This window comes from Orcinus orca, chromosome 8, assembly GCF_937001465.1.
Source record: "Orcinus orca chromosome 8, mOrcOrc1.1, whole genome shotgun sequence".
NCBI lineage: Eukaryota > Metazoa > Chordata > Mammalia > Artiodactyla > Delphinidae > Orcinus > Orcinus orca.
This window is the reverse complement of record NC_064566.1, coordinates 3,475,752-3,489,988: the sequence shown is the minus strand read 5'-3', so window position 1 is coordinate 3,489,988 and position 14,237 is coordinate 3,475,752. Positions and strand designations below refer to the sequence as shown.

The following is a 14,237-nucleotide window of genomic DNA, read 5'->3' as shown; positions in this document are numbered from 1 at the left end:
TGCAAGAGATGCCAGGGAGAGAGCCAGCTAACTGGGTCATCCATCCATTCACTCATTCATCAGTCAGTTACTGAGCACGTGGTGTCTGCCCAAGATGGGCAGGAGGTGAGGGAGGCAACAGGCACATGGCAGGGGTGGAGTAATCCGGGACAGGAGAGCAGATTAGGGAACTGCCTGGAGGTCCAGTGGTTATAGGACTGGGCGCTTTCACCGCCAGGGCCCATGTTCATCCCTGGTCAGGGAACTGAGATCCTTCAAGCTGAGTGGGGCGGCCAAAAAAAAAAAAAAAGAGAGAGAGAGAGCAAAGTTAGAAGGCAGAGCAACAGGGACGGTGGCTGCCCGGTGACCTGTTTGTTAAGGTGGCTCTGTAGCCATTTAGCTCTCAGGGGAGAAGCACTTCTGGCAAAAGAAACAGCCGTGGTGAAGGCCCTGTGGCCTCAGGAGAGGGTTGGCGAGTGAGGGGGGCAGCCAGGAGGCCAGGTTGTTGGGACAGGGCTGGGCGGACGGAGGGGAGGAGAGAAGGTCAGATGGCCCAGGGCCTGGGGGGAACTGGAGGGTGGGACTTCGGGGGAGTCTCGAGGGGTTAGAGTGCCCTGACCCACGCGTCTATGGCACAGGGCCAATTCTTTTCACCCCATTTTGTGGGTGGAGAAACTGAGGCACGGGGCACGAGGTAGTTAGCGCAAGACCACACGGCTACAAGGACGCAGACCCAGGCAGGCAGACCCCCAAGCCGGGGCTCCTGAGGCGGAGAAGTGAAGTGTTTTGTTCGTAAAAGGGTCACAGGTTTCTAGAACATTCAGGGCCACACCCGAGAGTGGTCGTATCAGCGGAGTCCTCATGCCTCTGCATTCCAGCTCACCTCTCAGCCAAAAGGGGCGGAAACCCACCAGCAGAGGGCACAGGACCCCCGTACTCCTGCGCCCAAGCGCAGCGTGGGCCCTCCGAGGTGACCTTGTCCCCAAGAACGCCCATCCCGACCGCATCCTTGGGGCACGCAGGAGGCTGGCGCTGGTGACGGTCACCACCTCCCTTCCCGGTGACCCGTGATGGTGTAGCTCTGGTCCCCCCCTTGTCTCCACAACAGGTCTACGAAATCCTGAAGAGAACGACGTGTACCAAAGCCAAGTACAGCATGGGTAAGGGCGTGCCTGGGGCTCGAGCTCAGCGCTCCGCTCGCGGCGCAATCTTGCCGCTCCATCTTCTCCGTGGGAGGCGGGTGGCGGCCTGGGGATTTTTAGAGGGCTTTGATTTAAGGCTGGTGTAACAGTCTCAGGCAGGAGGGCCGTTCCAGGACCAAGGGGCGGTTTTACGACCCTTTTAAGCACGAAAGGATCCTCCTCTCTGGCTTGAGGCATCTGTGGCGGCCTGTGGAGCCTCTCAACGCAGAGGCGGTAAATCCTGGCTGCTGGAAACTGGAGGGTGACCGAGGGGGTCTGACCCTCTCTTGACCTTCACAGTCCAGGGGGAGGTAGTTAGGGTTCCAGCTGGGGCAGCAGCCAGACACACGCACAGTCTAGAAGGTGCCCCACCCGGGCCGTGGCCTTGCTGGAAGGGGTGCCCCTCGACGTGTGCCCTTAGGCGGAACCTGCCGCAAAACTGGCCCCGCTGGGCTCCTCGGGTACCGGTTTACAGAACACCTCAACCACAGGTGCAAAACCTTCTCGATTAAAGCGTGCAGAGGGAACCATCCCCCCAGCCCCACGCCCCGCCATGTAGGTCCCTTGCCCACCGCCGCAGGCTGAGTTTGCTAAACGTTTGCAAAACGTTTCAGGGCAAAGGGATGCCTTTTCCCGGTCTTTCCCCCCTTCCTGTTGAGCCGCTTTATGCCCCGCTGAGAGCGGAGCTCACGGCACAATCCTTCGTGCTCTGGAAGCATCTGAAGCTCCGAGCCTGTGGTTCAGGAGAGATGCCCGCCTATGGGCTTCCCGGGAGGGAAGGAAGCGAAGTACAGGAGGACTCAGATGCTCGCAGCTGAAGTCTGGGGCAGGCCCAGGATGCAGCGGGGGTGGGGGTGGGGAATGACACCTCCATGCTCAGCCAGGCTGCCCAGTGGTCAGTCACGGGCCCACCCTCTGGGCCTGAAATTTCTAAGCCCATGTACTAAGTCGTGGCGGGGGACACACTCTCAGGAGTCGAGAGGAGGCCAGGAAAACTGTCCCCGATGGAGCCCCAGCCACCAGAAGTGGGGAGAAGCATGGGTCTAGTCCCAGCGATGCATCTCAGAAGTCAGTCTCCCTTTAGCGCCCCTGTGGGGTCCCTTCTGGTGGAGACTCGTGCGGTCGCTGTGAAGGTTTGCAGAGAGTCCAGGGTCTGGCCCTTCTCAGCTGAGCTGATCCCCGCCCCGGGCCATGCTGTGGCCAGTTCCTTGGCAGCGCTGGTTCCCAGAGCCAGTGATGAAGCAGAGAGATGGGGGGGCCTTCTCTGCACCCCATTTCACACTGGCCTTGTCTGAGAGCCCTCCTGACCTCCAGATTCATGGATGGGTTCGGTCCCCCACCAGCCTCTGTGCCAGGAAGGTCCCTACCCTCAGGGAGCTTCCATTCCGGAGGATGGAAACAGATGAGAGCTGACAAGGTAAACCAGAAGACAATCTTGCAGGCTGAGGGAGATGGGGAGTGATGGGGGATGTAGAACCAGTGATCAGAGGTCCTTCTGATGAGATGACATTGGAGGGGTGAGGCTTCTGGGTAGAGGGCGCACCTGTGGCAGCACGGTGTTGAGAGCATTCTAGGGGCAGTGGGGGGGCCCAGTGAACCTGAATCCGGCCCCTTGTTCATTTTTTACTGCAGCTGAACTTTCCACTCATGGGGCTTTGGCCACGAGCTCCCACCTGGCTCCGGTTTGGATTTCTAAGTGTCCCTAGGTGCCCTGACCATTCCAGATCACTAGCTGGGGAGATGGTCTATTTTTAAGTGGATTTCAGGGAGTGCCTTTCCCGCCAGTGTCACAGCAGAGTAGTCAAGAGTGGGCTGGCCAGGCCACTGAAAAATCTGACCCCCTTACCACCTAGAAAGCCTCTTCATCCAGGCAGAGGGTTCTGTGACCAGCAAAGGGCTTCGTGGAAGCTCCTGGGCAGCCCTGGCCCCCAAGGATGTGTGCGAAACAAGATCAGATCTCTGGGAAGCCCCAGACCCATGCGTGGCCGGGCTCTGCCTTACCCCCTCACGACGCTGTCTTCTGGGGCTGGGTGCCCGAGCCCACACCTCTGGATTCTAGGAGGTGCAGGTGTGGTTATTTTTATCCTGCTCCCAGCGTGGGGCTTCAGGCAGCAAACAAGGGGCCCGGCCATCGTTCCTCTGCCCCCAGGAGTGCTGGACTGTGAGTGAGCGCTTTGCCCCCCAAATGCAGCTTTGATCCTTTCAGGCCCTTTTGCATGTAACTAATAGCCGGATGTATAAACAGGGCAAGGAGAGGGAAGAAAGAAGGACTCTGCCCTTTTAAGTAAAAGGCGAAAATGTGGTAAATACGGTAAGTGCCTCTGCCCCTGCGTGGGGCACGCAGGCCTCCTCTCTGGCTTTTCCAATCAACCTAAAATCTAATTCCAAATTGTATGCGTGTTTTCTGACACCATCAATTTTTCCATCCATATTTTTCTCATGATTCAGCTTTTCTAACCACTTACAATCCCCCTTCCTCACCTGCAGGTTTGCCCTCCAGCAGGCGGGGGTAGCTGGTGAATCGCAGGTTTGGGGGTACCTCCTTCCTCCCAGATGTAACTTCCTCTCGGGGTTTCCTCTGTGTCTTCCTAATTCTGCCAATAGAGCATGTTTTTATCATCTCCTAGTCGAACCCGGGGAGGAAACCCCAGAAAGGTGGTCGGGCTCTGTGCAACCAGGTGTGGCTCGCTTTGAGAAAATTCTCGGTGATTGAGACAGCCCTGGGACCGCTCTGATTGAACACGGAGCCGTTGGAGACCGGCCTGGTCCGTAATCCTCTCTCTGCCTTTGTTTTCAAGGCATCACGAGCCTGCTGGCCAATGGCGTTTACTCGGCAGCCTACCCACTGCACGATGTAAGTAACCTTGACAAACAAAGTTCATCTCTGCGCGTCATTTGATTCTCCAAACCCCGAGGGAGCTCTCGTTATCCTGTGGTCGAGGCTTCCTGCTTTGGCGCTCCTGTGAATGTCAGCCGCTCCCGGCCTTTCCTGGTTCCCCAGGTGGGGACCAGAGTTACACACAGAGCCATCTATGCTTACTGAATCATTCCACCAAGACAGGGGCACTTGTGGCAGAAACTCTGCACGGCCATATCTGAACTTCACGGCCAGCTGGTCCACAAGAAGTTTCCCTGGCTCCGTCTCCCCTACCCCACCCCACCCGGGCTCTGGCAGAATGACCAGAGAGCTCTGTTTTGTATCTATTTCTGCAGAGCAAGTGGCCAGTTTCCTGAGCCGAATCTCCAAATCCCACTGGTATCCCCCTGACAAATATAGCCTGTGGCCACGGCCGCCTTGTCTTGGCTTGGGATAGAGAGAGAGAAGATTCTCTTCTTATTGTCTCTATGGAAACAAGGACTAGAGTTCAACAGGGCACTGGGGATGGGCCATGGGGCCTGAGCAGTGTGGGAACTCCGGACAGAGGATCTCTGGAACTTTCCAAATGTGCGTTACTGCAAAGGCTAGGAGAGAGAGAGGACAGGCATGGGGGCCCGGGGACCCAGATTCTAGTCCTGGCCGCTCACGCCTCTGTGGCCTTGAGCAGAGGCAGCCCCTGTCCTCTCTGAGCCCCAGTGCCCGCATCAGCGAGTCAGAAATAATACCTGCCCTGTCCAGTTGCCAGGGCTGCAGAGGGTGTTAGCAGGAATTCAGAAACAGAAGGGCTTTCAGTAAGACGCTGGATGAACGGGGGATGGGGCCGGACAGCAAAGGGCTGTCCACCCGTACCGTAGTCTCAGAGGGAAGGATGCTCAGACGAACTGCCGCCGTCCCCCGTCACTCACTGTAAGGATTTGGGCTCGACTGATCCCGTTTTCCCGCCTCTGTGCCTCCGTTCATGCTGTTCCTTCTGTCTGCAGTGCTCTTCCCTCCTCCTCTGCCTGGACGACCCCTCCCCAGGGCCAACAAAGCATCCCCGTGGAGCCTTCCTTTCCCCGCCTCCCCAGCACGGTTGAGCCTTCCCCTCTGGACCTCCATGCTCCCTGTCCCACAAAGACAACACTGTTGGGCCGCCGTTCATTACGCTGCATCTCATGGAAGCCTCTGCATCTAGTAGGCGCTCAATAAATGCAGCGTGGGGTTAAGTCCAGGTGTCTTGGTGATTGGCCTGTTGCGGGATGAATGCTTCGAGGGAGGACTCAGACCCTGCAGGTCCCGGCGGGCGCTTCCGGCTTCTCCCTGGAAGGCGCCTCGCTCCTCCGTCCCATCTGTGCCTCTCAGGTTTGCTCAGCCCTACTTGGCCTTTGAGCTGTCACTCCTGCCAAGATGTCAGGGACAGAAGCCGAAACGTTTCAGGGCCTCCCTGCCTGTTTGATTCAGCCCTTTAAGTCTTGAAAGGGAAAGGGGAAAGGTCCACATTTCTGAGCACCTACTGTATGCAAAGAACTCTGTCTAGCAGGAGCTTTATCTCCTTTAATCCGGGGCAAACACGGAGGCTCAGAGAGCTTTAGTGACTCGCCCAAGTTCACACAGCCCCTGTGGAGGAGCTGGGGCCAGAAGCCAGCCCTGGCCGCACCACCCCTGCGTCCTCCCCTGGAGGCCGACGCACCCCTTTTCTCAGGCTTCGCTGCCACCTTTGTCTTAGGAATCAATTCTAGCAGCAGTTTATACCGATGAGTCCAAGACTTCCACTAAGCCCCCAAAAAGCACCTCCAAGATCCTCATGTTAGAAACTCCTTGCGCACCATCATCTTTGTCCCTTACACAGCAGTAGGGAAGCCCGCCGCGTGGGGCTTGTTCCCACTTTACAGACGGGGAAACTGAGGCTGCGGCTGCCCAAGCAACTTGCCCACGCGCACACGGCCGAGGAGTGGAGCCCAGATCCTCTGGCTCTGCTTCCAGGGCTCTTTCCAGCGGGATGATGGATCTCAGTCATCTCGAGGGAACATGAGATCTTACATCCATGAATTTTCCGCACAGCTGATGGACACACACCCCGTTAAGTACCAAAGCTGCTGTTCAAATATCTGGGGAGATAAATCCTCTGAAGCTGGCCCTGTGGCCCCCACGCCTTAAACAGAGGAGGCCGGCTGTTGCGAGGCTGCACCTGGCCTCTGGCAGGCAGCAGGCCCCTTCCGCGCGTGCATGCTTCTCACCGTCTGCCTCTCACCCCTGAGCTGTCCTGGGTCGCATCTCAGTGCGTGGCCCAGAGCATCCCACCCTCTCCAGGGCCTTGCTTGCTGCGTTCACTCACTCATTCATTCATTCAACGAGAGCTTCTGCCAGGCCAGGCGCCGGGGTCATTGCCAAGCAGACAGCAGCCTGTTAGGACGGCACATAGGGGAAGAGCCTTCTACTCCATAACCAGCATTCGAATCCAGAGAAGGACTTGGCGTTTCAGCCACTGCTGGGTGGCTGTTTGGCTTCCTTCCTGGTTGGCATCTGACTCCTTCAAGGTCACCGGCTAGCTGACCTCTACAGAGATGAGGTGCTGCTGGAATCGTGGGCCCATCTTAGACAAGAGGGAAAACTCTGGGAAGGGGATAGGTTGGGTTGGGTGGAGAGGGCCCCTGAAGACCCGGGGGGGAATTTGGTTAAACTGCTCCCAGAGCATCTTCATGCAAAGACCACAGGAATCGGTTGCCCACCTGGTGGTCAAGTTCTCCCTGCCTGGAGGGGGCTGGCGGGGCTGGAAGGGGGGTCACGGAAGGAGCTGGTGAGAGGAGCGGGCACCAGGCAGACCTCCCAGAGCCCTCAGAGCTTTATCTGCCCGGCAGTCCTCAGGACCGGTTGGCCAGGCTTCTAGTCATCAGTGTCACCCGTTGGAATACTGGGCTAGCTTTCGACCTTTAGACACTCCTTCTCTTCCATTGGACTTGGAGACCTGGATCCAAGTCCCAGGTCTGACCGGATTTTTCTGTCTCTCCCAGGAATGTCAGTTTGCTCCTCTGAGCCTCGGTGTTCCCATCTGTAGAATGGGAGCATTGGACTCACCGATCTGTATGCACTGGGATCATCTAACTCATGGTCCCTCCTGGGACACATGAGAGGAAAGGGGGCACCATCCTAGTGGGGCCTGGGATGAGACTCCAGGACCCTCCTGGCAGAGTGGGATGCACGTTCACCCTGTTGACAATCCCTCCAGCCCCTGAAGCCCCCTTTCCTCTGTGTCACCAGTTCCAAGGACCTGACCGCATTCGCATCCTGGACGTCGTCTCTGTGTCGAGGGGAAGGCGCTTCGGGCTTTCCCAGGACACTTTTTATCCTAGGAGGAGGGAGCCTGGGCGCCCTTCCGCACTGTGTGAAGTTCTGTCCTGGGACTAGCTCACCTGCGTAGTGGGGGCAGCTGGAGTGCATGTCTGGAAAGGTTACAGGACAGTAAGACACCTTTCTTTCTTTACAGGGAGACTATGAAGGGGAGAACGTGGAGTTCAACGACAGGAAGGTATGTGCTACAGAGCCGGGAGACCGCTCCTTGGGGTCTGGGGGTCTGGGGGCCAGCAGGGGACAGGGGTCAGTGGTCACGGCACTGCAGCCCCACATCTGAGCAAGAAGGTTGGTGAACTCACCTCGTTGGACTGTTTTCCTCTCTGATTCTCAAAAGCATCCTTGGCAGGTTGAGCGTGTGAAGGGAAGGGACGTGCCCCCCGCCTGCCCTTCCTTCCTGCACTGACCTGGGCAGCTTCAAACCCATGTCTCACTGAATCGGTCAGAACCTCCAGGGCTCTTTGCCGACCTTTGGCCTAATCCTGCCTGGCTTCCGGGAGAATAACTCTGGGAGCCACGGGGCCAGCACCTGGAGTGCACCAGCCCCCAGCAGCACGCGGGAACACAATGCATGGTGGTCAAGCTAGTTTCTCAAACTCACTTGACCTGGAACCCTTTTTAATGGGAAAGTTATGGAGCTGGTGTCCCATGAGACACACTGTGGGAAATGTCTAGTGATCCTTTATTCTTCAATGGTTCTCCCTAATTCCACCCACCCAGGCTCTCAGGAAGCTCTGGTCCTGCACCCACCCCACATCCGCGCCACCACAGCCAGTTCTCCTTCCCTCGCGTGCCCACACCCGGATCCCAGCCTCCCTGCCTCCACATGAGCCTATCCCAGCTCCCCAACAAGCCCTGCCCTCCCTCACCTCAGGGAGCAGCCCTCCCTGGGCTCTGCGTTCCTTTCAGCCCCCTTTGTCCCATCTCTTGCTCCCCAAGAACGGATCCTTCCAAGGTGCCGGGTAGGGATGTTTCCCTGAGAACCTCACAATGGAGGCCTTGTCCCAAATTGCAAGGCCCGGGAGACTCTGCGTGTGGAATGCTCTGTTCCCACCTCCCTCCAGCCCCCCATATGTGTTTTTAAGCCTCCGGTACTTGATACAACTCGCCTGCCCGCCCGCCCGGGAATCCAGCTGAAGATGCTATCTGATTTAGCACAAAAATTACATATTTGGTTATTTTTAGTGTAACATCTGGCATTCGTCTGAGAGCCCGTGACTTGCAGATCTCCTCCATCCCGTCCACGGGCCTGCCCTGCACCAAGCCTGGCCTCAGAGCCCAGCCCCCTTCGTCCCTCTGCAGCCCTCTGCCACTGCCTGATGCCCTTCCTCCACAGAGACCCTCTTCTGGCCGTTCAGCCTCCAGGGCCCAGGCCCCTCCGCCCTAATCTCCCACCCTCTTCCCCATGCTGCAGCCGCACTGCCGCCTTTCTAATCTAAAGACAACTTGGCCGATGGTCGCGTCAGTGCCAAGACTGTCTCATTCAGTTATTACTCAGGAACGATTTACTGGGCACCATAGTGTGCCGGCCCAGCAGACAGCTCCAGGTTTATCCAGACCCAAAAGCTCTGTGCCTGGAATGCGGCCCGCTTTCCACCCCGCTCTCCTCACTTAACGTTATGTCCCAGCCATGAATACAAAGACTGGTCCATGATCAGGGAGAATTGGACGAGTGGATGGACGGATGGGTGGGTGGATGGGTGGACAGATGGACTGACAGATAGATGGACGGGTGGATGGATGGAGGGAGGGAGGGATGGCTGGATGATGAGTAGTGGTGGGTGGATGGAAGGAAGGAAAGAAGGAAGGGAGGAAGGGGAAATGCCCCAGATACGTGTTTGTGTCCTAACTCAGAGAACTCTTTCTCCCGTGGTCACTGCATCTAAAGTGATCTGGTTCTGAGTATTTTGCTTTCACAATGACAATATCTGTGGCATCCCGTCAGTGGCAGGAGCCCCAAGTGCCCGAGGACAGAAGGGGGGACGTAGCCAAGCAAGGCCCTGGTCCTGTGCTGAGCTGGCAGAGCAGGGGCACGGTAGGGATATTTCAGCAGAGGCAGGCCTGGGCCAGGGCTGAGCAAGGCCACAGCTATTGGCCTGATCTTCGGGCCACAAACGCTCGGGGCCTTGGGGCCAAGCGCTCCTTCCTCCAGGATTGGGGGGCGGGAGGGTTACTCCAGGTGTGGATTGAGGTGGCCTCATTCCTATACTGCACTGAGAGCCACGGGGCCCTGGCCCAGCATTCATTCATTCATTCATTCATTCAACAATTACTTACTGGAAACCTGTTATCTGGCCTGTTTGAGAAGCTGGGGAAGACACAGACCAGACAAACCTGGCCTCCGTCCTAGGGGGAGACAGCAAGGGTTGAGTACATACACAGTAATTAAGGACAGCGTCAGCACTGTGATGGACCTGCCCAGCCACATGGGCCCAGGTGGGAAGTCTGGGCAGGAGAGATGCCGGTAGAGGGAACCAGGATCCCTCTGAGGTCCAGGTGCTGGAAGACTCCCAGGGTCACAGTGACCAGAGCCACCGGTGCCCAGCTGACCTGCCCCAGGGCCCCCGACACCTCCCACCTGCTCACAGACTGAGGGGCCCCCAGAGTTCTGCCAACCGTAGCCGGGAAATCTGATGCTTCGTTTCCTTATGCTGACAGCTACAGGGTGATGGACGTTCTCTTCCTGGCAGGAAGAAAAGTCCACCGAGGTAAAGTGGTTTATGTAGAAAGCTGGAGTGTGCCCCATCTGCCACATCTCTCAGGGGATGGTGGCTTTTGCCTGCTGTGGCCAGTCCCAGCGGGGAGGCCCGGGAACAGGGTGACCAGCATGACGAGGACAAGCCTTCCAGAGCGTCTGTCCGTGCCTCCCCTCCCCCGCGGCAATCTCCACTCCCTCCCTTTCCATCCCAGGGTCTCTGCCCTCATTCCTCCCCACTCCCTCCCTGCCTCCCATCTCGCTGCTCTGATGCTCCCCCAGCTGGTCTATGGTGTAAATTTCAGCTGACTTTCTTTTTTTTTTTTTTTAATCTTTATTGGAGTATAATTGCTTTACAATGGTGTGTTAGTTTCTGCTTTATAACAAAGTGAATCAGTTTTATATATATATATCCCCATATCTCCTCCCTCTTGCGTCTCCCTCCCTCCCACCCTCCCTATCCCACCCCTCTAGGTGGTCACAAAGCACCGAGCTGATCTCCCTGTGCTATGCGGCTGCTTCCCACTAGCTATCTACCTTACGTTTGGCAGTGTATATATGTCCATGCCGCTCTCTCGCTTTGTCACAGCTCACCCTTCCCCCTGCCCACGTCCTCAAGTCCGTTCTCGAGTAGGTCTGTGTCTTTATTTCTGTCTTACCCCTAGGTTCTTCGTGACCTTTTTTTTTCTTAAATTCCATATATATGTGTTAGCATACGGTATTTGTTTTTCTCTTTCTGACTCACTTCACTCTGTATGACAGTCTCTAGGTCCATCCACCTCGTTACAAATAGCTCAATTTCGTTTCTTTTCATGGCTGAGTAATGTTCCACTGTATATATGCGCCACATCTTTATCCATTCAGCTGAGGGGAGGAAGCTGCCCGGTTGGTGACTGGTGACGGCGCTTTGCTTTTCCAGAGGTGCTGCATGATCTCATCAGAACTGGCCCAGGCCTCTCCTTTAGAGAGTGAAACTGTAGAGGATTTTCCTCCTTTTCTGCGTAATCAGACACATGGCACATAACAAGCCCCCAGCACTTCGCTTCACAAAGCATGAGCCCATCTGCATCCACTCCGTGACCTGGGAGGAAGGACAGACTCCTTCAGTATCAAGGAGGTGATGGAGCTCAGAGGGGAGGGAGTCTGCCCTGGATGCCCAGCGGGGCTCAGATCACGCACTCGGGACGCTGCCTAGGACACCGACTCCAGACCCAGCAGAGCCACCGTCCTAGCAGGGCAGCACGGCTACAATTCCTGGACCCCTTCTCCTCTGAGATGGGGGGAGGCCCTGGGCATCCCAGTTCCTTACCCAGAAGCTACAGAGGCTCCCCCACCAGCAGCTAGACTTGCCATTAAGTCTTTCAGAACTTGGCATCATGCTGAACACATCCTGCTTGTGCCACTTACAGAGAGACTTAAAATCTAAGGAAAGCTACTCTTATGAAGATCAGAGCAGGCAAAACCCAGGATTTTGACAGCAAGGTTCGCTCATCATTTATTAAGAAGGCCTTTAGCTTCTCTATGTTATTCTCCTCCCTGTATTTTCCTCCCTACTTATTTTGTCCCTGTGTGCTGACTTTGATGAAACACAGCACCTCTGTTCTCCTGAGTATTATTTTCAGAGCTGCAGAAGGAGAGAGGAAATGGAAACGTTTGCTAGAAGGTCATTTCTAGGGACCCCTGACTCTCTGGTCTGTGGAAGCTGGCCCCGTCCCCGCGAGCCTCTTAGACATTTTTAATTTTCAGAGACTCGGTTGAAGGCATCTTTGTGCATAGAAATCCATCCCATCAGCTCTGGATCTTCCAAGTCAGTGGGGAGAATGTAACATTAGCTCAGGCTGCTATGACAAAATACCAGACTTAAACAGAAGACATTTACGTCTCACAGTTCTGGAGGCTGGAAGCCCCAGATCAAGGTGCCGGCAGGGTTGGGTTCTGGTGCAGGCTCTCTTCCTGGCTTGCGGACAGCCGTCTTCTCACTGTGTCCTCACACGGCCTTTCCTCCGTGTGTGCACAGGAGAAAAGAAAGCTCTGGTGTCTCTTCCTCTTCTTCTAAGGACACCAGTCCTGTCAGGTCAAAACCCTGCCCTCATGACCTCATTCAACCTTAATTATTTCCGGAAAGACGCAGCCTCCAAACACAGTCATGTTGGGGGCTAAGGCTTCAACCTGTGAATCTGGGGGGACACATTCAGTCCATAGTCTAGAGTATTTTGGGCGATGATATAAAAGGCTGTGTTCAGGGGCCACAGCAGAATCTGTACATAGGAGACCCCCAAGTTTTTAAGTCCAAATATTAAGAAAAGGAAACAGGATGCAAGCCAAGCTTCGGTGTACAGGAGAGACCTGGGGCCCATGGTGAGTTCTCACGGGCGTCCCCCACCCCTGCTTCCTGCCAGCAGAGATGGGCAGCCGAGGCCCTGGGTTCCCAGCTGGGGCCCAGCTCCCCTCCAGCCAGCAGTGTCACCGTAGGCTTTGAGTTAAGGTTGGTAAAGCATTAATTACCCACATGCATGGGATTTCTTTATCAAAACCAGCAGTCCTAACCCAGCGTCTTCCCGAGGACACCCTATACCCACGCGTGCATACAAGGCTTCCAATTGCCAAGCTCGTTGCCATCCTGCCCAGAGCCTGGGGCATGATGGAGTGTGTAGATTTCATTTATTTCACTAAGCTGTGTTATCCAGACAGCCCATCTCAGGAGACACACATCCGGCTCTCTTTGCATCCCGTGAGACTTTTAAAAATCGTACCACTGGTATTTCTCTGCTGCAAAGCCTGGTGGGTCTGTCTTTTTACAAAGAAAGTGAGGTGTCTGACAGCCATTTGAGATCAATTCCAGATCAAATCGTGAGCAGTGAGGACTCTATAATGATGCCAGAAGTTTCTTTCCCATCCCCCCTGTCACCTAAAAACATAAGTCTAGGGCTTCCCTGGTGGCGCAGTGGTTGAGGGTCCGCCTGCCGATGCAGGGGACACGGGTTCGTGCCCCGGTCCGGGAAGATCCCACATGCCGTGGAGCGGCTGGGCCCATGAGCCATGGCCGCTGAGCCTGAGCGTCCGGAGCCTGTGCTCCGCAATGGGAGAGGCCACAACAGTGAGAGGCCCGCGTACCGCAAAAAAAATAAAAATAAAAAAAATAAGCCTATTCCTCCTTGGAGAGCCCGCCACCACCCGTGGCTTCTTCAAGGCCCTTACCAGAGCTGAAAGTTTTGACCCATTTTCTCGTGTCCATCTCCCTGACCAGAACGGGAACTCCAGGGCTCAGGGCTGTGTCTGCCGTACTCAGCTCAGAACTCGGCGTCCACCACGGTACCCAGCACAGGGCTGACCCTCTGTACGTGTTTGTTGAATGAATGAATGACGTAGCTGTGAGCAGACACCTCAGTCCAGCGGGGGCCCAGCAGCTCTGTGTTCTGGGGAGCAACCTGGGAGCGCTACATTTTCCCCAGCCCTTCACCACTTCCTCTCTCCCAGCTCCTGTACGAAGAGTGGGCGAGTTACGGGGTCTTCTACAAGTACCAGCCCATCGACCTGGTCAGGTGAGAGGGGACGCTGGGAGCAGGCCTGATCGGATAGATGTCCCTGTGCATTTCGACTGTGCTGAGTGTGCGGTGCACGGGGGCCTGTTTGAACTTGAAGAGTTTGTGTAGGAAAGCCAAGGTCTCCCAGCAGGATGGGAGCCTGACTGAGCCTTAGATAGCAGTTTATTCAAATTCATTGCGGGACGGGCTCTTATCTGTCATATTCACTGTCTCCCCCTAAATTCACAGTCCAGCTTGACCCAGCCAGGCATCTGGTGTGATTTCTTTCTGTGTTGAAAGGAAGGAAAGAGCTGCCTGGGAATTTGTAAGAATTGCCCCTCTGGGCAATGCGTCCTCTCCTGAGGGGACCTCCATCCCGGGGCAGGAAGGGGCGAACAGATCAGGCAATGGGGACACGTAGACCAGCGCTCAGCCCATCAAGGAGCCAGAAACGCTTAACACACAGCGTGACTGGTTTTCTTGGTGCCTCGGGGCTGGAGTTTTTTCCTGTTCTTAAGCTGAACAGGGCTGGAACAGAGCTGACAGCCTCCGGGCGACATGGTGTCCTTCAGCGTGGGCATCACAGGCGGAAATGTGCCCACCTTCGGGGCACAGTAGAGAAGTGCTGGCATAGGGAAAGCAGAGAGCACCCC

The 14,237-nt window shown here is 56.0% G+C and overlaps 1 protein-coding gene across 3 annotated transcripts in view; it reads left to right on the top strand.

The window, feature by feature from the left end:
* ANO1 (anoctamin 1) overlaps window positions 1–14,237 on the top strand; it is a 91,155-nt gene that overhangs the window by 26,968 nt on the left and 49,950 nt on the right. For 2 of the 3 annotated variants that reach the window (XM_033402485.2, XM_033402487.2), the window contains exons 7-10: window positions 1,088–1,139; window positions 3,959–4,014; window positions 7,502–7,543; window positions 13,538–13,602. In XM_033402485.2, coding sequence (XP_033258376.1) covers window positions 1,088–1,139; window positions 3,959–4,014; window positions 7,502–7,543; window positions 13,538–13,602 — 215 coding nt within the window. Of the gene's footprint in view, window positions 1–1,087; window positions 1,140–3,405; window positions 3,472–3,958; window positions 4,015–7,501; window positions 7,544–13,537; window positions 13,603–14,237 lie in introns of all 3 variants that reach the window. The other variant, XM_049713034.1, reaches the window with a different exon arrangement.